Below are 25,593 nucleotides of genomic sequence, written 5' to 3'. Positions count from 1 at the left end.
CCCAAGCAACCCTTCTGCCTCAGCCTCCCAGGTAGCTGGGACTACAGGCATGCACCACCATGCCTGGCTAATTTTGTATATATTTTTAGTTGGCCAATTAATTTCTTTCTGTTTTTAGTAGAGATGGGGTCTTGCTCTTGCTCAGGCTGGTCTGGAACTCCTGAGCTCAAACGATCTGCCCACCTTGCCCTCCCAGAGTGCTAGGATTACAGGTGTGAGCCACCACACCCGGCCTTAGGTTGAGTTTTTGATGCCTAGTAGGTACATGAGACGTGGAGTTGGCCATTGGTTACATCAGTCTGGAGTTCAGCCTAAAGGTCAGGGCTGGAAATGCAAATTTGGGAGGTATAAGCATATCACTAATATCTACAGCCATGGGCCTAGATGAGATAACCAAAGAAGTGAGGGAGTAAGTATAGACAGGAAAGCAAAGTTTCAGTTTTGAGCATGGAAGCACTCCAGTACTAAGAGTTTCCAAGAAAGAGGAGGAACAGAACTGTGAGTACCTTGACTTTGCTTCTCAAACTGGACCATTATTGGTGAGTCTTTCCCTTATCAGATAGTACTTTTTCCTCTACAGAGGTATACCATATTAAGGAACTAATTCTTTTTGCCTTATTCCTTATCTCCCTGGGTAATAATAGTTGCCACCCTTTATCACACTGTGTGCCTGGAACGGTGCTGATACTTCATCCATGATCTTCCTTCCTTCCTTCCTTCCTTCCTTCCTTCCTTCCTTCCTTCCTTCCTTCCTTTTATCCTTCTTTCCTTCTTTTTCTTTCTTTCTTTTTTTGTTTTTAAGATTTCCACATCCTAATCCATAATCTCATTTACTACTCACAATAACCATATATGATCCCCTTTTATAGTTAAGGAAACAAAAGCTCAGAAAGATTAAGTAACTTACCACAGTTGGAAAGTGGAGGTTGAGGGGATTCCAACCTAGGTCAGTCCTACAAGGCTTATGCTCCTGACTGCTTTTCATTAAGTGATAATTGAGGATTTTCAGAGAAAACATCTGAATTTTTTTATTGCTTACATAAACACATAGTATTTGTAAGGTTATTTTTTACTGCCTAAGACCTAGAAGTAAGGGCTATGTAGAAGTAAGGGCTGACTCAGAGTAACACCCTTAACTGGAATGGTGATTACAGAGATTCCAACAGAGGAAACAGGTTCACTTTCAGCAGCTAAATCCTCACAGGGAAAGATCCAGCAAAGAGAAAGACACTGTCCTATCTGTTGTTTCCTGTTGCCTTGGTCCCATTCAGTGTTATGGCTCTTCAGCATCCAAAGTAGGGACTTGGATGCAGTGGTACACACTTGTAGTCCCATCTACTCAGGAGGCTGAAGTGGAAGTATTGCTTGAGCCAGGGAGTTCAAGTCCATCTTGGGCAACATAGTGAGACTCTGTTTCTAAAAGAAAAATTAGAAAACAAAGTAGGGTCTTTGTAAAGTAAAAATAAGAGACAGGGGGAAGGGCGTGGTGAGTCACGCCTATAATCCTAGCACTCTGGGAGGCCAAGGTGGGAGGATTGCTCAAGGTCAGGAGTTCAAAACCAGCCTGAGCAAGAGTGAGACCCCCCCTGTCTCTACTAAAAATAGAAAGAAATTAATTGGCCAACTAAAAATATGTAGAAAAAATTAGCCAGGCATGGTGGCACATGCCTGTAGTCCCAGCTACTCAGGAGGCTGAGGCAGGAGGAACACTTGAGCCCAGGAGTTTGAGGTTGCTGTGAGCTAGGCTGATGCCACAGCACTCTAGCCTGGGCAACAAAGTGAGACTCTGTCTCAAAAAAATAATAATAATAATAAAATAAGAGACAGGGAACCCAGAGGGATTCAGATGGGTGAAATTTTCCAGTAGAGCAGGAAAATTTGTTGCCTTATTATGTGCTGCAAAGTGATAAAGAAAGGAAGGAAAATCTCTTCAAAATTTCCATGAAAGGACTGGTTATTCTTGTTATTAGCACAGAATACTGCATTTGTATGAGGGGGAAACTGCTGAAAATGCTGAGTTAAAGGATTTGCCCAGAGTCACACATGCAAGATAGCAACAGGACTGAAAATAGATCCCAGCTTCAGGATACACTTTAGCCAGAACCTCAAACTCTGAAATCTTCAATAAAGCTATGAAAGAAAAGAAATCTGGGGAAGGACAAGAAGTCCAATTGTTACATTTGCTTCAGTCCCCGGTAGTGCTCACTATTGCCATCGTGGAGATGACATGTTGGGTCCATGAAAATCGCAAGCCCAGACAAAACAGAAAAGCTGAGGGTTTGAGGAACCCCTGAACTGCAGGGTGACAGGAGGTACAGGGGAGCATGTTCTTTGTGGCAAAGTCCAAGGTTCAAAGCAGTATCATACAGGGTACCAGAACCATCATAGGGGCTGGGCATGGTGGCTCACGAACCTGTAATCCTAGCACTCTGGGAAGCCGAGATGGGGAGGATCGCTCAAGGTCAGGAGTTTGAAACCAGCCTGAGCAAGAGTGAGACCCAGTGTCTACTAAAAAAATACAAAGAAATTAATTGGCCAACTAAAAATATATATAAAAAATTAGCTGGCCATGGTGGTGCATGCCTGTAGTCCCAGCTACTTGTGAAGCTGAGGCAACAGGATTGCTTGAGCCCAGGAGTTTGAGGTTGCTGTCACGGCACTCACTCTAGCCTGGGCAACAAAGTGAGACTCTGTCCTAAAAAAAAAAAAAAGAACCATCATGGGACTGACATTTATTATTTCTGAACACTAAGATTTATTTCTTTGTAATTCCATCACCAAACAGTGACCTATGGGAAAGAATTGTCCCAATATTCAAATATAAGTCAATTGGTGAATTAAAACAGAGTTTTAAATAACAACCTTAAGATGTTTTAGTCAGCAGCCACAATGGTTTGCTCTGTGAAATTGTCTTAGGCACAAGTCTTAGCCAGAAGCACATGGATATGTGACCACTTGCTTAGCTAAGTAAATGTAATACTTCCAGATAAAAGTAGTACTATCTGGTGGAGCTGATATGCTTAAAAGCAAGAGTAGGACTCTGGAAAAAACTCTGAGATCAACATGGAGACTGTCAAGGAGATTAGTTAAGTAGAAAACTTTAAATGTGTCTTCTATGGAGATCAGTTCTATGGGGTGTAGCTTCTGGTTAATAAAATATAGCCAGGAGGCCGGGCGCGGTGGCTCACGCCTGTAATCCTAGCTCTCTGGGAGGCCGAGGCGGGCGGATTGCTCAAGGTCAGGAGTTCAAAACCAGCCTGAGCAAGAGCGAGACCCCGTCTCTACTATAAATAGAAAGAAACTAATTGGCCAACTGATATATATATAAAAAATTAGCCGGGCATGGTGGTGCATGCCTGTAGTCCCAGCTACTCAGGAGGCTGAGACAGAAGGATCGCTGGAGCCCAGGAGTTTGAGGTTGCTGTGAGCTAGGCTGACGCGACGGCACTCACTCTAGCCTGGGCAACAAAGCGAGACTCTGTCTCAAAAAAAAAAAAAAAAAAAAAATATAGCCAGGACATTTTTCTACCAATCAGAGAATATTAGATCTTCTTGGCTTAAATTCCTGTAATAGATAAAAACTATAAAAAAAACAAAAAAAACAAAAAAAAACTATATACGTGGTATTTGCCCTAAGTGAGGAAACCTGGACTCCTGAGCTAATGAGAAGAGAAAATACTGAGTGACCTGGAGAGACTCCTCTTATCTCCTCCTCCTCTCTCCATTTCAAAAGAATGCATAGGAAAGGAATAGGGAGTTTTTTCACATTCTTACCCAAAAGAGGGGAGAAAGCTTCCCTTAGACTATGTGCAAGGACTTGATAAAGTCCTATGCAAAGCCATGTCCAGTAAAAGGACACAGCTTTGTTACCATGTCATTCGCAGGCCAGTGTTGTGGAGGCAGACTCTGGGTGGCAGCCATCTGAGACTAGGAGGAAAAATCCAGGGACAAAGCTTTCCCCCAGCTCCAGTGTAGGGCTGATAGGTGGACAGGACACCGAATTGCTGTGCTTGTTGGAGCAGCAGGGAGAGTCAGAGGAGTCATTTAAGACTTTTTTTTCTTCATCACCCTGAACTGTTGGGAGTATTAGCCATGAGGCTATCAAGTGAGTTAATTTCTTCAGAGAAAACGAGCAATATTGTCAATTCTTCATTTTGCTTCTTTAAACTGTTCTCCAAAAATAAGGGCCATTTGGAAAAGCCTATGTTGTCCTGTTGTTTTTACTGCTTTGCATCTGAGAAATCACAAATAGTGTTGTTTTTTTTTTGCCCTGGCAAATCATTTGGGAGCTTTTAAAACAATACTGATTCCTGGTTCCCCACCCCCACCCCCAGTCCAACTAAATCAAGATTTCTAGGGGTGCTATCCAGGCATTAGTGTTTGTTTTTGTTTTTTTAAGCTCCCCAGGTCATTGTATGTGTAGTTAGAGTTGAGAACTACCGTTCTAGAGCCTCATACTACTAACGTTAAAACGTGGCTAAAAAGATGATTTTGGCAACGCTTGGTGCGCCTTTTGCGCATGCCCACATCCTTTACAGCCTCTAAGGCTGGGCCCACTGGTGACATTTATCCAGAACCCAAAACTTGCATTGTCCTTCCACAATCAGTGGAGAAAACAACGCCAACGTCCCTTTCTCTCCCTTGAAATAAACTCCCAGTTTGCTCGGATGGAGGGGCTGGAAAGTCCAGATCTGCGGTACGAGAGGGGCTTCTGGCTTCAGGGAGGCGCCCAAGCCTCCGGGACACTGGAGAAAAGGGCGAAGGGTGAGGCCACCTTCAGCCGGCTCAGGCTCCGCCCCCGGCTCTGTAGGGCCGCTGAGCCCCTAACTACTCCCGCGGCGCCGCAGGCAGCTGTGAGCTGCGAACTACATTTCCCACAATGCACCCTGGGGGCGGGCCGGGTCGGGCCCAGCGGCTGGAGCCGGGCCTTGGCCGCGAAGGGCCGGCAAAGGCTGTCTTCCTGCGCCGGCAACCGGGTTAGGGGCGGTGGGAGGGCGCGGTGTCCGTTCTGTGGCCATGTCTGTGTATGCAGGCGGCCGTGGCCCAGAGAACCTGTGCCCTCAGGCTGGGCCCGGCCGGACACCCGTACCCCTCCAGGGGTCCGGCAGAGGGCAGTGACCGTCACCCTCTGTGCGTCCTGGGCCCACCTGAGAAACAGGTGAGTCTGATTGCCAGCCCACGTGGCCTGGGGGAGTCGAGAGACTGGAGCGCTGTCATCCATGGAGGGAGGGGCTTGAAGACTGGGGTCCCTGCCATCTATGCTCCCTTTTGCGATAGGAGGACTAGATCTTCCTGGGGTCCCTCAGCCAACTGGCCCGCAGCTGGGGAATATGGCGAGGCTTGGAACCCATCCCTTGGCAGGGAGGGTGATGTCTAGTAGGTGGCAGTGGCCAGGTAGGACCCACCTCACCAACACACACGTTCTGCTTGTAGAGTCCTCTCAAAAAGCAACAGAGGTGAATGTGGGGTGACCAGGGCAACCCCTGGAAGGGCCTTGGGGTTTGAGACTTTGCTTTCAAAGGTGCCCTGGCTCAGATAACTGGGCTGCCCCTTGTACTGGGTGAGCCACCTTTTCTGGGCTTAAGTTTGTTCCGGGAGGGTGAGCAGCCTTTGTTAGAAAGTGGAGTGGCCTCCAGAAGTGACAAGGACCAGGCTATGATCTCAGCATGGAGTAGGCATCCTGCTGAAGCAGCCACAGCCCAGCCTCACCTGTGTCTTATCTGCTACACGTACTGTATCCTAGGATCAGCTTTCCAGATAGATAACTCCCTCAGAGTCAAGGCAGAATGAAGCATTATCCAAGCAGGAAGAGGAAACAAGAGTGGTAGGAAGCCAATAGGGAGGGGCTCTTACAAGGTCCTCCCTTCTCTAGGGCCACCTGAGGGAGGGAGGCACAGTAGAAGGGCTGATTAAGCCAACCTGTTAGGTGACATTACTCACTGGTACAGCAGTGCACGTCTAGGAAAAGTGGTTAGCCCTGGGGGGTTCTAAAGAAACTGCCTGAGAAGAGGCCCCATAGGGGAACTTGGAGCTGGTTCTAAGATACCTCCCTTGCTTAACTGCTTCAGGCCCAGCCCCCTAGGAGCTTCAGCTGCACGGGTTATGGCTCCAGTGGGGGTTGGGATGGATTTTGCTGTGATTCACCTCCCTACCTGAACATCCAGGGTAAGTTTCCAGAGAGTTATTTGCTTCATCAGGCCTTCTGGCTGGACCCCCAGACTGACCTAGCAGATGCTGAGGTGCTGTATAATCTCAAGTAGCAGGGGAACTGTTGTGAAGGAAGCATCTACTAGCCCTGTCCAGCTGACCCTTCTCCATGCAGGTACCATGGCTGCTGAGTAGCACTCAGTCAGCTGAAGCCCCCATAGGATCAGTGGGGAGTGGGCCCTTAGGAGAGGGGCAAGCTGTTGTAGTCCTTGTTTGGGCCAAAAGTGCGATGCCACAGAGCAGAGGCATGTGGCATACCAAGGAATTCAACTTAGGAGAGACTTCCAGAAGCAGCAGACAGCCAATGGGTCTGTTCCTGCAACTCCAGGGCCAGTGAATAGCCTGGAGGAGCTCCCAGCCCTAGGCCCATTGACAGCTCTTTGGCCTGATATCACAATTTGGTCACTTCAGGCCAGTGCCTAGCTAGCCTAACAAGGTAAGAAGTATGTTTGCCCAGTCCATCTTAGGCTGAGCAAACTCTCCAAATACTGATTTACATGGCAGAAACTACTGGATCCATGTGGAAGTGCAGTCACACATGATATGAATGTTAAGAACAATCATAATGTGCTGATGGCAGCAGCTGAGTATATAAGTGCCTACCATATGACAAGTTAATCAAATTAATCTCTCATAACCCAATGAATCATTACTATCATTATCTCATTTTATAGATGAGAAAACTAAGACCTATAAAACCAGACCAACTTAATCCAGGTCCTTCTGACCTCAGATAGATACATTGTTCCTGAACACTGGACTACCACCAAGAACAAGTGTTCCCCACGGGCAGGGGTTTCTGGAGGCCACATCATAGGTGTGATATGCTGGGTATTCTTCACAAATCTTTCACTTTTTCCCTTCTAAAGATGTGTATCTGGGCCAGGCTCGGTGGCTTACACCTGTAACCCTAGCACTGTGGGAGGCAAAGGCAGGAGGATAGCTGAAGGTCAGGAGTTCGAGACCAGCCTGAGCAAGAGCGAGACCCCATCTCTACTAAAAATAGAAAGAAATTAGCTGGATAACTAAAAATATATAGAGAAAAAATTAGCCAGGCATGGTAGCACATGCCTGTAGTCCTAGCTACATGGGAGGCTGAGACTGGAAGATTGCTGGAGCCTAGGAGTTTGAGGTTGCCATGAGCTATGCTGATGCCACTGCACTCTACCCAGGCAACAGTGCGAGACTCTGTCTCAAACAAACAAACAAAGGCCGGGAGCCATGGCTCACCCCTGTAATCCTAGCACCCTGGGAGGCCGAGGTGGGCGGATTGCTCGAGGTCAAGAGTTTGAAACCAGCCTGAGCAAGAGCGAGACCCTGTCTCTACTATAAATAGAAAGAAATTAATTGGCCAACTAATATATATATAGAAAAAATTATCCGGGCATGGTGGCGCATGCCTGTAGTCCCAGCTACTCTGGAGGCTGAGGCAGTAGGATTGCTTGAGCCCAGGAGTTTGAGGTTGCTGTGAGCTAGGCTGATGCCACGGCACTCACTCTAGCCTGGGTAACAAAGTGAGACTCTGTCCCCCCCCCAAAAAAAAGATGTTTATCTGGAGGCTAGATGTGATAGTTCATGCCTGTAATCCCAGATCTTTGGGAGGCCAAGGCAGGAGGATTGCTCAAGGCCAGGAGTTTGAGACCAGTGTGAGCAACAGCCCTGTCTCTACAAAAAAATTTTTTAAAAAAATTAGCCAAGTGCAATAGCCTGCTCCTGTAGACCTAGTTACTCAGGAGGCTGAAGCAGGAGGGTCACTTGAACCCAGGGATTTAAGGCTACAGTGAGCTATGATCAGGCCATTGCACTCAAGCCCCAGCAACAGAGTGAGACCTTGTCTCTCTTTTTGGCAGGGGTGGGAGGTGGAAAGAGAGGGAGAGAGAAGGATAAAGAAAGAGGGAGCAAAAAAAAAAAAAAAAAGAAAGAGGGAGCAAGGGAGACCAACCCACTCCCCCCCAATCCCCATTAAAAAAAAAAACCAAGGAGGCCGGGCAGGTATAGGCAGGTGCCGTAGCTCACACCTGTAGTCCTAGCATTCTGGGAAGCTGAGGCAGGAGGATTGCTTGAGCTCAGGAGTTTGAGACTAGCCTGAGCAAGAGTGAGACCCTGTCTCTACTAAAAATAGAAAAATTAGCCTGGCGAGGTGGCATGTTCCTGTAGTCTCAACTACTCTGGAGGCTGAGGCAGGAGGATTGCTTGAGCCCAAGAGTTTGAGGTTGCTGTGAGCTATAATGATGCCACTGCACTCTACCCATTGAGACAGAGTAAGACTCTATCTCAAAAAAAACCCAACAACAATAAAATGAAATATGTGGCAGTTCACAGGGTGATCTTCTGGAGAAATAAAGCAGGGCAAGTAGAGTAAGGGGCAGGGATATTGCAGGAAGATCTTTCTGGTAAGGTAACACTTGAATAGCAACCTGAAAGAAGTGAGAAAATGAGCTATGTAGCTGTCTAGCCTAGGCAGTGGAAAAGGTTAAGGGAGGCAGGAGGAAGTTCAGCAAGGACAAAGTTCTGAAGTGAAAGTGCTTAAGATACTTAAGGAAAGCCATGAGGCTGGTGTGACTGGGCAGAATCAGAGTTAGTTGGGAGAGGCTGCACGTAGTGGCTCATGCCTATAATCCTAACACTTTGGGAGGCTGAGGCAAAAGGAAAGATTGAGGTCAGGAGTTCAAAACCAGCCTGAGCAAAAGCAAAAACTCCATCTCTCCAAAAAAAAAAAAAGAAAGAAAGAAAAATTAGGTGGCTATAGTGGTATGTACCTGTAGTCCCAGCTACTCGGGAGACTGAGGCCAGGTGATCACGTGAGCCCAGGAGTTTGGGGTTGGGGTTACAGTGAGCTATGATAACCCCACTGCATTCTAGCCAGGGCAACAGAGTGAGAAAGTTAGTGAGGAGAAAGGGTAGGAGACAAAGTCACAGTAAGTGTGGGGGGTATATTGAGTGTGGCCTGCTACACCACTATGAGGAAATTGGCTTTCTCACTGAGTGAGGTGGGACCATTACAGAATTGTGAGCAGAGAAATTATATGACTTCTGCTTCAAGAGAATTACCACTTTGAGTGCTGTGAGGATAGACTATGTAGAAGTGGGGAGACTGGTTAGGAGACCATTGCAACAATCTCCTAAAGAGATAGTGGTGGTTTGGACCAACGTGATATTTGCAGAGGTGATAAGAAGTAGTCAGATTCTGGATATAGGTGTTTCCCACTTAGTAAATTGTTCAATCAAAGTTGGACAGTCTGTCTGGAATCACTTAGTGTATTTCCCATTATTTTAGGTTTTTGGTTGGTTTTTTTGTTGTTTGGTTTTTTTTTTTTTTTTTTTGAGGCAGAGTCTCACTCTGTTATCCGGGCTAGAGTGTCGTGGCATCAGCCTAGCTCACAGCAACCTCAGACTCCTGGGCTCAAGCGATCCTCCTGCCTCAGCCTCCCAGGTAGCTGGGACTACAGGTATGCACCACCATCCCTGGCTAATTTTTTCTGTATATTTTTAGTTGTCCAGCTAATTTCTTTTTATTTTTAATAGAGATGGGATCTTGCTCTTGCTCAGACTGGTCTCGAACTCCTGAGCTCAAATGATCCGCCCTCCTTGGCCTCCTGGAGTGCTAGGATTACAGGCATGAGCTACCACGTCTGGCCTCTTTCCCATTATTTTAAATAAGAAGTATAATGCTTTTCTCATCAAACCCAAAACCCCAATATTCTAAAATGGTACCAAAACACAGGGAAAATATATAACTTATATATGCCTAATAAATTATAGTATTAGGATGTAGAACACTTGAAACATTTTGTCCCAGTCGTCAAACAATATATGTTGCTTTGATTCAGTATCATAGCCTCTTTCAGTATATGCAACAGCCATGATGCAAGTAAGCCCCCTTTGTTGGCACTCAGTGATTTTCTATCACTTCTACTTGGAATGTAATCTGAAGCTTCAAATGTACATTACTTTGTTAAAAATAATGTAAATATACGTTTTTTCTGTATAAACATAAGCTCAATCAATACACGTTTGTAATATTAGTTATCTATTGCTGGGTAACAAAGTATCCCAAAATTTAGCAGCTTAAAGCAACAATATTAGCTGGGCACAGTGGCTCACACCTGTAATCCCAGCACTTTAGGAGGCTGAGGCCGAAGGACTGCTTGAGCCCAGGAGTTTGAACCTGGGCAACATAGTGAGACCCCATCTTTACACGCACACACACACACACAAAAAAAATTAGCCAGGCACAGTGGTACATGCCTGTATTCCCAGCTACTCAGGAGACTGAGGTGGGAAGATTACTTGAAGCCAGAAGTTCAAGACCAGCATGCGTTATATAGCAAGATCCCGTCTCTAAAAACAAACAAAAAACAATGTGTAACTTCTGAGGCTAGATCATAAAAGACATTGTGGTTTCTGTCCTGTTCTCTTGAATCACTCTCTCTAGAGAAAGCCATCAGCCATGTTGTGAGGACACTTAAGCAGCTCCATGGCAAGAACTTCATGGCAAGGAATTGAGAGATCTCCTGTAAATAGCCAGTATCAACTCTTGCCAGTCGTGTGAGTGAGCCATCCTTTAACCAAAGCATCTAGACCCAGTCAAGCTTTCAGATGATTACAACCTAATGAAGGACCCTGAGTTTGAGCCATCAAGTTAAGCTGTTCCAAAATTCCTGACCCATAGGAATTATATAAAATGATAAATGCTGGTTTTGGGTTTTATTTTTGTTTTTTGAAACAGAGTGTCACTCTATTGTCCAGGCTGGAGTGTAGTGGCACAATCACAGCTGACTGTAACCTTGAACTTCTGGGCTCAAGTGATCATCCTGTCTCAGTCCCCCAAGTAGCTGGGACTACAGGTGCGTGCCACTGTGCCCAGCTCTTGGGAGGAGCAACTTTTTAAGGAGATGATCAAAACTTCAGTTTGGGGCATATAACCTTGACATAACATCAACTAGACAGTTAAATGTATGTGCCTTTGTGAGTCAGAAGAGATAACGGGGCTGGAAATAAAAAATGGAATCATTAATGTAGAGATCAAATTTAAAACTAAGAGACTCAATGAGATCACCAAGGGATTGAGTGAAAACAGAGAAGAGGTTGAAGTACTGAACTCTGGGCCCCTCCACTGTAAGAACTGCAAAGGGGACCCAGAAGAAGCAGCCTGTCAGGTCAAAGGAGAACCAAAAAAGGAGAGTGGTGTATCAGAAGCCAAAAAGAGAAAATGTTTCAAGAAAGAGGAAATAATCAAATGTATCAATTGCTGCTATGGGTAAAGTGAAATGATACTGGAGGTCATTGGTGACCTTGATGGGAGCAGTGTTAGTGGAATAATAGAGGCAAAAGTCTGGTTGAAATGGGTTCAGGAGAGAATGGGAGAAAAAGCAGAGAGAGGCTATGGCAGAGACACTATTTACCACATATCCATGAGCTCCCCACATTCCCCAGCCTCCATGGCCATGTTGCTAGTTCTAGCCAATCTGGACTCTGAAGTATTTAAGAGCTGGTATGTGATCCTCCAGCTCTGTCTTTCCCTGCCAGGTGATGTGGAAGGCATGTGTTCCACATGGCGGAGCTTAGTAGCCTGGATTCCTGAATCACTTTTGGGAAGGGAGCTCCTCTGAATTTTTACTAGACCCACAGTATATTTTGTGTGAGCAAAAAATAAGCATTTATGTGTAAAGCCTCTACTATTTTGGCATTCATCTATTATACAGCATAGACTAGCATACTTAATACAAACTCCAAATATTATTTACTATTTTGAGATGGTTTGTTTGTTTTTATAAAGGACAGCAGAAAAATGGGGTGGTATCTGGGGGGAATGTCAAATTAAGGGAAGGCTTGTTTTGTTTTAACTTTAATTTTATTTTTTTTATACAGACAAGGTCTCTTGCTCTGTTGCCCAGGATAGACTGCAGTGGCCCAATAATTGCTCAACATCAGGAGTTCGAAACCAGTCTGAGCAAGAGCAAGACCCCATCTCTACTATAAATAGAAAGAAATTAATTGGCCAAATAATATATATAGAAAAAATTAGCCGGGCATGGTGACACATGCCTGTAGTCCCAGCTACTCGGGAGGCTGAGGCAGCAGGATTGCTTGAGCCCAGGAGTTTGAGGTTGCTATGAGCTAGGCTGACGCCACGGCATTCACTGGGCAACAAAGCGAGATTATCTCAAAAAAAAAAAAAGAAAAAGAAATACTGGGGCCAAGTGATCCTCCTGCTTCAGCCTCCCAAGTAGCTGGGACTACAGGTGTACACCACCACGCCTGTCTAATTTTTTAAATTTTTGTAGAGACAGAGTCTCACTATGTTGCCCATGCTGGTCTCAAACTCCTGGCCTCAAGTAATCCCTCCCACCTTGGCCTCCCAAAGTGCTAGGACTACAGGCATGAGCCACCATGTCCAGCCTGTTTTAACTTTAATTGAAGTAAAACAAGCAAACAGGAAAGTTCACAAATCATATGTACAAGCCGGGCGCGGTGGCTCACGCCTGTAATCCTAGCACTCTGGGAGGCCTGAGCAAGAGCGAGACCCCGTCTCTACTATAAATAGAAAGAAATTAATTGGCCAACTAATATATATAGAAAATTAGCATGGTGGCGCATGCCTGTAGTCCCAGCTACTCAGGAGGCTGAGGCAGAAGGATTGCTTGAGCCCAGGAGTTTGAGGTTGCTGTGAGCCAGGCTGACGCCACGGCACTCACTCTAGCCTGGTCAACAAGCGAGACTCTGTCTCAAAAAAAAAAAAATCATATGTACAGCTCAATGAGTTATTGCAAAGTGAACACATCCAAGGGAGGATGTTTAGAAGGTGAAAGAAATGTCAGTATATTGGTGATGGATACAGGAGAAGGGGAAACTGATGATTCAGGAGCCATGTGCTTGACTAGACAAGAAGAGCTGGGATCTGGTGCACACGTGCAGGAGTTAGCCTCAGTAGAACCTGGACAGCTCATCTTTAGTAAGAAGAGGGAATGGAGTTTGGCAGATGAGGTCAGGTTGTGGTGGAAATCAATGGAAATTCTATTCTAATAACGTCTGTCTTCTCAGTGAAATTGAAGGGAAGGTCATCTGCTGATAATGCGGAGCATGGAGGAAGGAGATGTTGGAAGTTGGAAGAGAGAAAAGTGTGTAGTTGGCCAGGCGCGGTGGCTCACGACTGTAATCCTAGCTCTATGGGAGGCCGAGGCGGGTGGATCGTTTGAGCTCAGGAGTTCGAAACCAACCTGAGCAAGAGCGAGACCCTGTCTCTACTGTGTCTCAAAAAAAAAAAAAAGTGTGAAGTTGTTGACTAGGGGAATGGGAAAGAAAGTGAACTTAGAAATATGGGACATTCCCCCTTTTTTTTTTTTTTTTTTGAGACACAGTCTTGCTTTGTTGCCCAGGCTACAGTGAGTGCTGTGGTGTCAGCCTGGCTCACAGCAACCTCAAACTCTTGGGCTCAAGCAATCCTGCTGCCTCAGCCTCCCTAGTAGCTGGGACTACAGACATGTGCCACCATGCCTGGCTAATTTTTTCTATATATATTAGTTGGCCAATTAATTTCTTTCTATTTATAGTAGAGACAGGGTCTTGCTCTCGCTCAGGCTGGTTTCGAACTCCTGACCTTGAGCAATCCGCCCGCCTCGGCCTCCCAGAGAGCTAGGATTACAGGCGTGAGCCACCGCGCCCAGCCAGGACATTCCTATTTGAAGAGTGGTTCTGCCAGAAAAAAAGCACATACCTAGACATACCAGTCTAGGTCTGCATCCAATGAGACAAGACTAGAAGCCCTGGCCACAATCCTGGTACTGTCAGGAGCAGCTTGCTCATCTCTTGGAGGCTACTGTCTTTACACAGCAGCACAGACCACACTCTGGCTTTTTTTTTTTTTTTTTTTTTTCTCGACGGAGTCTCACTTTGTTGCCCAAGCTAGAGTGCCATGGTGTCAGCATAGCTCACAGCAACCTCAAACTCCTGGGCTCAAGCCATCCTATTGTCTCAGCCTCCCAAGTAGCTGGGACTACACACATACACCACCATGTGTAGCTAATTTTTTCTATATATATTAGTTGGCCAATTAATTTCTTTCTTTCTTTTGTTTTTTTCTTTTTTTTTTGAGACAGAGTCTTGCTTTGTTGCCTAGGCTAGAGCGAGTACCATAGCGTCAGCCTAGCTCACAGCAGCCTCAATTTCCTGGGCTCAAGCGATCCTCCTGCCTCGGCCTCCTGAGTAGCTGGGACTACACGCATGCGCCACCATGTGCGGCTCATTTTTTCTACATATATTAGTTGGCCAATTAATTTCTTTCTTTCTTTTTTTTTGAAACAGAGTCTTGCTTTGTTGCCCAGGCTAGAGCGAATGCCATGGCGTCAGCCTAGCTCACAGCAGCCTCAATTTCCTGGGCTCAAGTGATCCTCCTGCCTCAGCCTCCTGAGTAGCTGGGATTACAGGCATGCACCACCATGCCCAGCTAATTTTTTCTATATATATTAGTTGGCCAATTAATTTCTTTCTATTTTTAGTAGAGACGGAGTCTCGCTCTTGCTCAGGCTGGTTTCGAACTCCTGACGTCGAGCAATCCACCCACCTAGGCCTCCCAGAGTGCTAGGATTACAGGTGTGAGCCACCGCACCCGGCCCCCACTCTGGCTTTAAGGTAGCTTTGTGAATTACTGGTCTGTGAGGTTTTCATATGGCCTGTGTCTTCTTGCTCAAGCCCTAGACATGCCCTAGTTTCCTTGTCATTCACCACCTTGGGCTCTGTGGTATGGCTATTTTGGATTGCTCTTCTTGGTTTTAGTCTCAGAGGGGACATCTTTGCATGCCTCCCCAAGTTCCCGTTGAGGGCATGCAGCCTCTTGTTTCTCTGTCCATTGTCAGACAAGGCAGCCTGCATCTTGGCCTTCTGGGCTCTGACCCTTGCTGGGAACCATCACTCTTGATTGGCCTGATGAATGGTATTGGTGGCCTAGAAAAGACCAAAATAATTTCCCTAATCTCTTTAGTTTTACTCTGCACAAGGTGATGCTGTTGGCCAATGGTGCCCCACCCCTACTTGCTCTGTGGTGCTCCAGCCTCAGTGCAGAAGTGGCTGTCAGGGGCCGGGCGCTGTGGCTCACGCCTGTAATCCTAGCTCTTGGGAGGCCGAGGCGGGCGGATTGCTCAAGGTCAGGAGTTCAAAACCAGCCTGAGCAAGAGCGAGACCCCGTCTCTACTATAAATAGAAAGAAATTAATTGGCCAACTGATATATATATAAAAAAATTAGCCGGGCATGGTGGTGCATGCCTGTAGTCCCAGCTACTCGGGAGGCTGAGGCAGAAGGATCACTCAAGCCCAGGAGATTGAGGTTGCTGTGAGCTAGGCTGACGCCACGGCACTCACTCTAGCCTGGACAACAAAGTGAGACTCTGTCTCAAAAAAAAAAAAAAAAAAAAAAAAAGAAGTGGCTGTCAGGCCAGATATAAGGATACAGGCCCTGCTTCTCTGCCTGTCTACACATTGAACTTCTCCAAAAGATTAATTTGAAGAAGGAATTCTATAGCTTAAAGCAAAGATGACAAAAAGAAGAGGTTGAAAATCAGTTCTTTGGGCACATACACAGGAACTACCTGACAGGACCTTGGGGGTGGGGGGATCCAGAGAGAGTATTCTATTTTTTTTTTTTTTTCCAAGTGTTCTTGGATACTGGAGCCCCATGAATGCTACTATTGATTGTGATGCTGTCTGAGATCTTTTCATGAATTTTTTTGAGCAACTACTTCAAGCCATGCTTAGGGTAGAGTCATTTGCCCAAGGCTACAGGGCTAGTAAGGGACAAGGGCTCAGTTATTCTGACTGGACTCCATGCTTTGGGAGGGCAGGCTCAGGTCTGCTTGGCTCACACTAACACCATTGCCTCCTGGGACCCTGGCCTGCCTGCAGTAATTGCCTCATGAGTCTTGAACTACTTTTCACTGCCTTTTTAGCCCATCCAGCTAGATCCCTTTTCTCTAAAGGATCAGTACCTGGGATGGTATCCCTCTCCTATGGACTGTATGTTGCCTAACAAAGTAAAGGTCCTTTAGCCTGCCATTCAGGGACCCTAGAGGCTGAATGAGCCTAGCTACCAGCCTTGTTGAGCCATCTAGCCTGGTTATTGCTGACATCCAGCTGACTACCTCCTGGCCACCTCCACCTGACCATGAGGCTGTGGAAGGACTGGGAGATCAGGCTATCTGTCCTAGCCATCAAATGGGTACTGAGAGTTGTCATGTCTGTAGTTGTTTTTAATTGGTAAGGCAACCCTTTGTGCCACATTCAAAAGGTTACAAAAGGATATTCAGAGAAAACCAAGGCTCCAGCTTGAAGACAAGCTGGTTGCCTATGTCTCACTTCTTTCTCTGCAAGCACCTAGATAACCAAGAAGAACTATTAGTATAAGTCAACTCAGTTTCGAATGGGGAAATGTTCATGGTAAGATGTGGAGTGAAAGATACCAGGATACAGAATTGTTTAAATCCCCAAATCCAGTGCTTCTTTCCTGTAGTAACACTGACAAGGTACTTAAACTCTTACAGCTTCAGTTCTTTCATCTATAAAGCTAGCCTGATAGGAGCACCTGCCTCATAGAGGATTGATCAGGATTAGATAATTTAATCCACATAAACTTTTTTTTCCCATTTTTTTTAATTTCAGCATATTATGGGGGTACAAATGTTAAGGTTACATATATTGCCCATGCCCCCCTCCCCCCTTGAGCCAGAGCTTCACATCTCACTAATTATGTTTGTATATACCCATCCCCTCCTCCCCCCCACATAAACTTCCTACATTCTTCATAAACCACTATACATTGGCACTCAATAAGTGTTAGCTGCTATTGTTAAAAAAGTTATTTACATTTTCTATACATTAAAAAAAAGACTAGAAAGAGATATGCTAAAGTATAAACAGTGAAAAATCCTTGGTGGTAGGAAAGTGGTGGCATTTCTTGGTTTATACTTTTCTGTGTTTTCCAAATTTTCTACAATGAATATGTCTTTCTTTTATAATCAGAAAAGGAACAATATATTTAATTTTTAAAAAGAGAATACTCTGAACCCATTCCCTAGGGATTTGAGTTAGTGCAATCCTGGTAAAGGACACTTTCCTGCACTCACTACTGTTAATTATGCCACTGACCCTGCCAATAGCACCTTTCCCCTTGCCCTTGATAATACCTTTGTTTGCCCCACAGGAGAGCCCAAAGGATGGCTGCTGACATGCAGAGGAAGAGAAGCAGTGAATGTCCTGATGGCACATTGGCTCCTTCTGATGGACAGAGTGTGGAGAGAGCTGAGAGCCCCACACCAGGACTGGCACAGGGAATGGAGCCAGGTATGGGCAGAGTGTGCAGCCCCAGCTAGTTGATGGCTGGAGCAGGCTCCAGGGGGAATTGGGATTCCCAACCACTTTTTCCTTCCCACTCATTCATGCATTTGTCAGTCACTCATTGGATATTTAATCAAGAGCTGGAAGCAGGGCTCAGTCTGTACCTGGCCTTCTTCCCCACTTAGTGCCGTGCCTCTCGTCCTGTGCTCTCTGGCTGCAACTGTGGGCTTTCCTCCTGTTCTCTGTTGTCTACAGGGTACCACCTTCCTGGCTCCTTTTCCCCTCCTCAGCTCTCAGCTTAAATGTTTTATCCTCACAAGTTAGGGCTACTCTGACCACACTCTGTATAGGACACTAGGTATTTTGTAATTTTACTTGTTTATGTATATATTGCCCATCTCTTTCTTTCACAAAATTTTTAGAGCACTTTGAGCACAGGGCAGTCATATTCCCAGTGCTTGGTACAGTGCTAAATTTATAATAGAGATTCAAAATATATATGTTAAACTATAACATATATAGTTGTCAAATAAGTCAGTAAAAGAAGATTGACATGGTCCTTGCCCTGGGGGAGCCAGAGTCTAGTGGAGCCATTACAGTGGAGTCAGTCAGAAGCTATGGCCTGAATGGGGTAGAGAAGCCTTCTCCAAAGGAGAGAAACTCGCTGAGTATGGGAGGTGCTCCAGGCACAGGGCACATAGCAGTGAACAATCAGGTGCCTGCCTTTGGTGGGTACCATTGTAATTGGAGAGAAGGATGGTAACTGGCAAGTGCCACAAGGGAAATCTAAGAGATGGAATGCCTGGGTTGGAAGTCGGGTAAAGAGATAACTAATACCATCCCTAGAGCTGAAGTGTGACAAGCAGCCAGCCATGTGGGGAGGTAGGAGACAGCAGACAATAGGTACAGAGCTCCTGAGGTAGGTTGGGGGTGTGTTGACGGTTTCCAAAGAACAGATGGAAGACTAGTATGACTGAGACAGGCAAGGGAGTGGGCTGTAAGATGGGAGTGAGAGAAGCAGGCAGATACCACCACTGCTGCCATAAGAGGTTTGGGTCTTATTTCCAGTGTGATGGGAAGAAACTGGTGGGCTGTAAGTTGCAGAGAAGCATGATTTATGAAGCAGACAGAGAAGCAGCAGAGAAGCAAACATTGGCAAGAAGGAACAGTGGCTTGGCCCTACAGGGAAAGGCAGTCATACTAGAGTGACTATGTTAAGCACCTTGCTGGCGAGAATGTCTGTTGGCAGCTTCCCCTCTAAGCACCAGTGCTTTTGGCCTGCAGGTGCCGGGCAGGAGGGTGCCATGTTCGTCCATGCCCGTTCCTATGAGGACCTGACTGAGTCAGAGGATGGGGCAGCTTCTGGGGACAGCCCTAAGGAGGGTGCTGGAAGTCCCCCACCACTGCCTACAGACATGCACGAGATCAGCCAGGACTTTAGCGAGCTAAGCACCCAGCTGACAGGTGTGGCCCGGGACCTGCAGGAGGAGATGCTTCCAGAAAGCTCTGAGGACTGGTTGGAAGCCCCAGGAGCAGTTGGGCGACCAGCCACAGAGCTCTCCAGAGAGGGAACAGCTGAGGGGAATGAGGAGGATACCACGGAGGCATGGCGGCTGCACCAGAAGCATGTCTTCGTGCTGAGTGAGGCAGGGAAGCCCGTGTACTCCCGCTATGGGTCTGAGGAGGCACTTTCCAGCACTATGGGTGTTATGGTGGCCCTGGTGTCCTTCCTGGAGGCAGACAAGAATGCCATCCGCTCCATCCATGCAGGTGAGCCACCTGGAGAAGGGAATGGGGAGGGCTCCCCCAGACAGGGTTAATTCATAGCAGGCTTGGTTGGACCGCCACAGACTAGAGGGCTGGAATATGCTGTGTGACTGCTGGTAAGTCTCTCTACCTCTCTGAGCCTCAAGGTCCTCACCTGAACAGGGGATAACAGCACTGCCAGCCTTATGGGGCTGATGGGACTGTGGTGAGGACCAAAGGGCTCTAACATAGTCTTTGCCATTGGAGAGGGTGAGAATATCCCTGGGGAGGTAACAAAAAAAATCCTAGGTCCTGAGTCCCATGCAGCCCTTGTTAGTTGACTTAGCACTTAGCATAAGAAAGTGTTTTTTTCTTTTCTTTTCTCTTTTCTTTTCCTTTCCTTTTCTTTTCTTTTTTTCTTTTCTTTTTCTTTTCTTTTCTTTTTTTTTTTTTGAGACAGAGTCTCACTCTGTTTCCCAGGACTCGAGTGCTATGGCGTCAGCCTAGCTTACAGCAACCTCAAACTCCTGGGCTCAAGCAATCCTTCTGCCTCGGCCTCTCGAGTAGCTGGGACTACAGGCATGCGCCTCCATGCCTGGCTAATTTTTTCTATATATTTTTAGGTGGCCAATTAATTTGTTTCTATTTTTAGTGGAGATGGGGTTTCACTCTTGCTCAGGCTGGTTTCGAACTCCTGACCTCAAGTGATCCCCCCCCCCCCCCCGCCTCGGCCTCCCAGAGTGCTAGAATTACAGGCGTGAGCCACTGCGCCAGGCCAGAAAGTGTTTTTTTTCTTTTTCTTTTTCTTTTTTTGAGACCGGGTCTGGATTCTTGTTCTGCCATGCAAGGTAGGGTGCAGTGGCATCATGGTAGCTCACTGCAACCTCCAACTCTTGGGCAATCCTCTTGCCTCAGCCTCCCAAGTAGCTGAGACTACAGGCCTACACCAAAATGCCTCCCTGATTTTTTTCTATTTTTAGTAGAGATGGGGTCTCTCTTGTTCAGGCTGGAGAATGTTTTTCTGAAGAGCTTCCCGTGTTTCAAAGGGAGCTAGTCTGTGAAGCAAGGGGCAGGGATAGGTCCTCAGTCCTCAATAAGGGGTGATGGGCTACTGTTTTTATCCTCAGCATCCATAAGGCCCTACTGTGTGCAGAGCTCTGAGCGAGTAAAGGATGTGGAAAATGAAGGGCTGTGGGGGAAGGCGGGACTCCAAGGGACCTGGGGCTGAGACTGACACTCCTTCCCTGCCTCCCTCCCATCGCCTCCCGCTCCCCCCAGATGGCTACAAGGTAGTGTTCGTTCGCCGGAGCCCACTTGTGCTGGTGGCGGTGGCGCGCACGCGGCAGTCGGCACAGGAGCTGGCGCAGGAACTGCTCTACATCTACTACCAAATCCTGAGCCTTCTTACCGGTGCGCAGCTGAGCCACATATTCCAGCAGAAGCAGAACTACGACCTGCGTCGCCTGCTCTCAGGCTCTGAGCGCATCACTGACAACTTACTGCAGCTCATGGCCCGAGACCCCAGCTTCCTGATGGGGGCAGCACGGTGCCTGCCTCTGGCTTCAGCTGTGCGTGATGCTGTGAGTGCCAGCCTGCAGCAGGCGCGTGCGCGCAGCCTGGTCTTTTCCATCCTGCTGGCCCGCAACCAGCTTGTGGCGCTCGTGCGCCGCAAGGACCAATTCTTGCACCCCATCGACCTGCATCTACTCTTCAACCTCATTAGTTCCTCTTCATCTTTCCGTGAGGGTGAGGCCTGGACGCCCGTGTGCCTGCCCAAGTTCAACGCGGCCGGCTTCTTCCATGCACACATCTCTTACCTGGAGCCTGACACCGACCTCTGCCTACTGCTCGTCTCTACTGACCGCGAGGACTTCTTTGCCGTCTCTGACTGCCGCCGCCGCTTCCAGGAGCGCCTTCGCAAGCGTGGAGCCCACTTGGCGCTGCAGGAGGCACTGCGCACACCCTACTATAGCGTTGCTCAAGTGGGCATCCCCGACCTGCGTCACTTCCTCTATAAGTCAAAAAGCTCTGGACTCTTCACCAGGTGAGGGAGGGCCTTGAGGGCACTGCTTCAGGAAGACAGGAATATGGGGAGGGGGTAAACTGGTTGGTCCTAAGCCCTGGGATACAGTTCTGAAGCTGACCTCCCCCCAGTAGATGAGCATACTGGGTCTGTTTTACTCTGGCACCAGGGACCCAGATTCCCCATCACCCCACAGGCATACACCTCTCTACTTCATTACCCAGGAGGCCTGGAAATGTGCAGTATACCCAGTGGAGGAAGCTGGAACAGAGGTCTCCTGAGTCCCTTGCCTTGGAGCAGCTCTGCCTTAGGAGTCATTTTGGTCCAGCCCAGGATACAGAGCCCTCCCCACTCTTTCCCCCAACAGAGGCTAACAGTTAAGGCCTCTGTTCTCCCCTTACCCACTTTTGGCCCAGAGGGTTCCAAGCTTGCTTTTACTCCAGATCTGTCACTCTATCTTAGACACCTAGACTCAGACTGGCATCTCCAAGGATCACCAAAGACACCATGAAATTGAGGGCTGGGAGCAGACAGAGCTCCAGTTGGGTTGGGCCAGCCTTGTCCTGGAGAATCTGCTGTGATAGGGAGACAATGCCCTCTCCTAGAGGAGCATATGGAGGGTAGGAGTCTTTCAGGCTAGGAACAGGTATTTCTAGATCTCCAGAGAAGGCAAATGGAAGTCATTCCTTTGCAAACCCGCTCCCTTATCTACAGCCCTGAGATTGAGGCCCCGTATACCAGTGAAGAGGAGCAGGAGCGGCTGCTGGGCCTCTACCAGTACCTGCACAGCCGTGCCCACAATGCCTCCCGCCCACTCAAGACCATTTACTACACAGGCCCCAACGAGAACCTCCTGGCCTGGGTAAGGTGGCCCTGGGATGAGCTGGGCTTCATGGAGGTCCCGGGTAAGGGCCACAAGGGGCATCTAACCTAGATGACCAGCCTTTGCCCCCTTCTCCAGGTGACAGGTGCCTTTGAGCTCTACATGTGCTACAGCCCTCTGGGGACCAAGGCATCAGCCGTCAGTGCCATCCATAAGCTGATGCGCTGGATCCGCAAAGAGGAAGACCGCCTCTTCATTCTCACGCCCCTCACCTATTGATGGGAATGTGTGTGGGCTCAGCCCTCCTAGGCCCACTGGACAAGGGAAGCCATGGGAGCCTCCAGGTGGGGCTGGCCTCTCTTGCTCTGCTAGCAGGCAGGGACTGTGGGTTGGTGTATGCATTAAAGTGCTTTGGAGAAGACATTTGTTGAGCCCTGTCACTGTCCCTTCTCCCATCTACTCTCACTTGCATACATCAGATCCTTCTTCCTAGCTCTTGCTCATGTTTCCCCATATACAGGGGCACGTGCACATTTGAGCCCCTCTCCTCCCTGGCATCAGCATCAGGCCACACACATTCAGACTTGGACCTTGAGAACTTTCAGATGTCATGGCAGGAGGATCGCTTGAGACCAGGAGTTTTTCACCAGCCTGAGCAACATAGTGAGACCTTGTCTCTAAAAAAAAGAAAGAAAAAAAAATGGACCTCAAGAGTGAGCTTGAGGGTCTGAGAAAAGGCCCAGTTGACCTGTAGGGCAGGAGTGGATCTGCCCTAATAAAGACTCATGGTACTAGGTGCACTGGGCCCTCTTCAGTCACCCTATTCCCCAGCATGGCATGGCCTGACCCATGTGGGGCACCATGGACATCCCAGGAGGCTTGGCAGTGAAGGCCTAGCCCCATTCACTCTGTCATGAGACCCTCTTTGGGCAGAGCTCTGAGCACAGTGCAGAAAGCTTCCACCTTGTTGCTGGGGCTGGGGGTGGGTCTCCCAGTTCTGCTACAATTTAACCACCTCATTGGCCAGGGGGAAGAAAATGCCTAGGAAATACTTATGGGAGAAAACTGTCCACTGATTGTGGTCTTCAGACTGTCAGAGAGAATCACCCTCATGTAATCTTTGAGAGTTGGGTGAAGATTTTCCACCACTAAAACCAACCCATGTTGGAGAAGTTTGTGTGGGTGGCATGGGCCAAGGGTCCACTGGAACAGTTATACTTACTGTCCCAGAAAATGACAGCATAGCCCCTGCCCTTGGCCTCACTCTGGATCACAATAGAATGGACATGGCAGCAGTCTACCAGCCCAGATTCTAAAGCCCCTGGGGAGCAGCCACGGGCTTGGTGGGTGCTGTTCACCCTGTACACATGTCCTGGGTCTCTTTTCTGCCTGTTTTCTGTTTCTATTCCTCCCCTTGCTCCTGGTCAGGACACCAAACCACTGCCTCTGGGGCCTAGGTGATGCTAGGCCAGCTGTCCTCGATTGTTACTAGTGTTCTGGGCAACAGTCAACCTCTAAGTGCCTCTCTATTTTTTTTTTTTTTTTTTGAGACCATCTCACTCTGTTGCCCTGAGTAGAATGCCGTGGCATCAGTCTAGCTCACAGCAACCTCAAACTCCTGGACTCAGGTGATCCTCCTGCCTCAGCCTCCCGAGTAGCTGGGACTATAGGCATGTGCCACCATGCCCAGCTATTTTTTCTATATATTTTTAGTTGTACAGCTAATTTCTTTCTATTTTTTAGTAGAGACGGGGTCTCACTCTTGCTCAGGCTGGTCTCAAACTCCTAACCTCAAGCAATCCTCCTGCCTTGGCCTCCCAGAGTGCTAGGATTACAGGCGTGAGCCACCGTGCCAGGCTCTAAGTGCCTTTCTTGATTGTCCTGGCACCTGTAGGGTTCTTAGCTTCTCTGTAGTCCAGCGTGTATTCTGGGCAGGGACAGGAGGAGGGGCTAGTTAAATAAGTGTGTGTACCTAGGAGCATAGGCACCTAGGAGTGTGACGCTTGTTTGGGGATCAGGGGTGGGATGATAGGCAAATAGAGTCAATGTTCTTAGTGGAGGAATCAGCATGTGCAAAGGAGAGGACCTGCTAAGGAACCTGGTATAACTGGTTTACAAGGGAGCTGGAGGGGTTCTCAAATTCCAAGTAAAAGTCTGACAGTAAAGAACCATTGATTTTTATTTTATTTTATTTTATTAAAGGCTGGTCAAGTGAAGCCATTGATTTTTTTTTTTGAGATAGAGTCTCACTGTGTTACCTGGGCTAGAGTGCCGTGGCATTAGCCTAGCTCACAGCAACCTCAAACTCCTGGGCTCAGGTGATCCTTCTGCCTCAGCCTCCTGAGTAGCTAGGACTACAGGCATGCGCCACCATGCCCAGCTAATTTTTTCTGTGTATGTTTAGTTGGCCAATTAATTTCTTCCTATTTTTAGTAGAGACAGGTCTCGCTCTTGCTCAGGCTGGTCTCAAACTCCTGACCTTGAGTGATCCGCCCTCCTTGGCCTCCCAGAATGCTAGGATTACAGGCATGAGCCACCACGTCCAGCCGCCATTGATGTTTTAAAGCTGCAGTGTGATGTGGTCATATTGCAGTACTACCACTAAGTTCATCTCCAGGATTGGAGAAAGAGGTTGGGTCTAGTTCTCTGGCACAATGTTCAAAGGGGACTGAGTGCCCAAGGAGGGCAAATTGACTAGTATTCTTTCAAGGTAACAGATGCCAGGGCAGTCGGGTAGCTCCTAAGCCAGCTATGGGCCAGGCCTGGTGAGTTTACGTTGGGGGAACATTTGTTCTTGGCACTGTAGGGCCCCATTAGCTGACCTCCCCCACATACCTTGCCTGCTCAGTCCTACAGATGGGAAGAGAGAATGGGTACTCCTGTGGACCCATGCTGTTTTTTGTTTGTTTGTTTGTTTTTTGAGACAGTCTCACTCTGTTGCCCGGCTAGAGTGCCATGGCATCAGCCAAGCTCACAGCAACCTCAAACTCCTGGGCTCAAGTGATCTTCCTGTCTCCGCCTCCCAAGTAGCTGGGACTACAGGCATGCACCACTATGCCCGGCTAATTTTTTCTATATATTTTTAGCTGTCCAAGTAATTTCTTTCTATTTTTAGTAGAGACAGGGTCTCACTCTTGCTCAGGCTGGTTTCGAACTCCTGAGTTCAAATGATCCACCTGCCTCGGCCTCCCAGAGTGCTAGGATTACAGCGTGAGCCACCATGCCTGGTCGACCCATGCTGTTTTGATGACCATGGCTGCCTGAGACAGGGCATCATCTGCCTGGGCACAACCATCAGAATAGCCACATGGTGGCAGAAAAGAACCAACTGGTGGTGCCTGCACCCCAACCTCCCAAAAAATGAGTAGGCAGGACGATCTAGGAGGGCTTGTGAAGTCTCTCAATCCCCAGAAATCTCTCACGTCTGGAGGTGGGATAGAGGTCACGAGAACCCATGTCTGGGTGCCA

General features: G+C 47.7%; 1 protein-coding gene across 3 annotated transcripts; it reads left to right on the top strand.

Moving 5' to 3' along the window:
* Positions 1-4,873: 4,873 nt before the first annotated feature.
* MON1A (MON1 vesicular trafficking associated A) lies at positions 4,874-22,548 on the top strand. Of its 3 annotated transcripts, none has more exons than XM_076007862.1 (6): positions 4,874-5,158; positions 17,400-17,539; positions 18,818-19,303; positions 20,558-21,323; positions 22,017-22,164; positions 22,245-22,548. In XM_076007862.1, exons 2-6 carry the CDS (start codon positions 17,413-17,415, stop codon positions 22,278-22,280), a joined length of 1,563 nt encoding a protein of 520 aa, XP_075863977.1. In that variant the 5' UTR covers positions 4,874-5,158; positions 17,400-17,412; the 3' UTR covers positions 22,281-22,548. The 3 variants fall into 3 exon arrangements, with proteins under 3 accessions (XP_075863977.1, XP_020135919.2, XP_075863979.1); XM_020280330.2 differs by having other exon boundaries at positions 4,875-5,158; positions 22,264-22,548; XM_076007864.1 differs by lacking the exon at positions 18,818-19,303 and having other exon boundaries at positions 4,875-5,158; positions 22,264-22,548.
* Positions 22,549-25,593: the final 3,045 nt, after the last annotated feature.

This window comes from Microcebus murinus, chromosome 1, assembly GCF_040939455.1.
Source record: "Microcebus murinus isolate Inina chromosome 1, M.murinus_Inina_mat1.0, whole genome shotgun sequence".
NCBI lineage: Eukaryota > Metazoa > Chordata > Mammalia > Primates > Cheirogaleidae > Microcebus > Microcebus murinus.
This window is presented reverse-complemented; position numbering and strand designations above follow the sequence as displayed.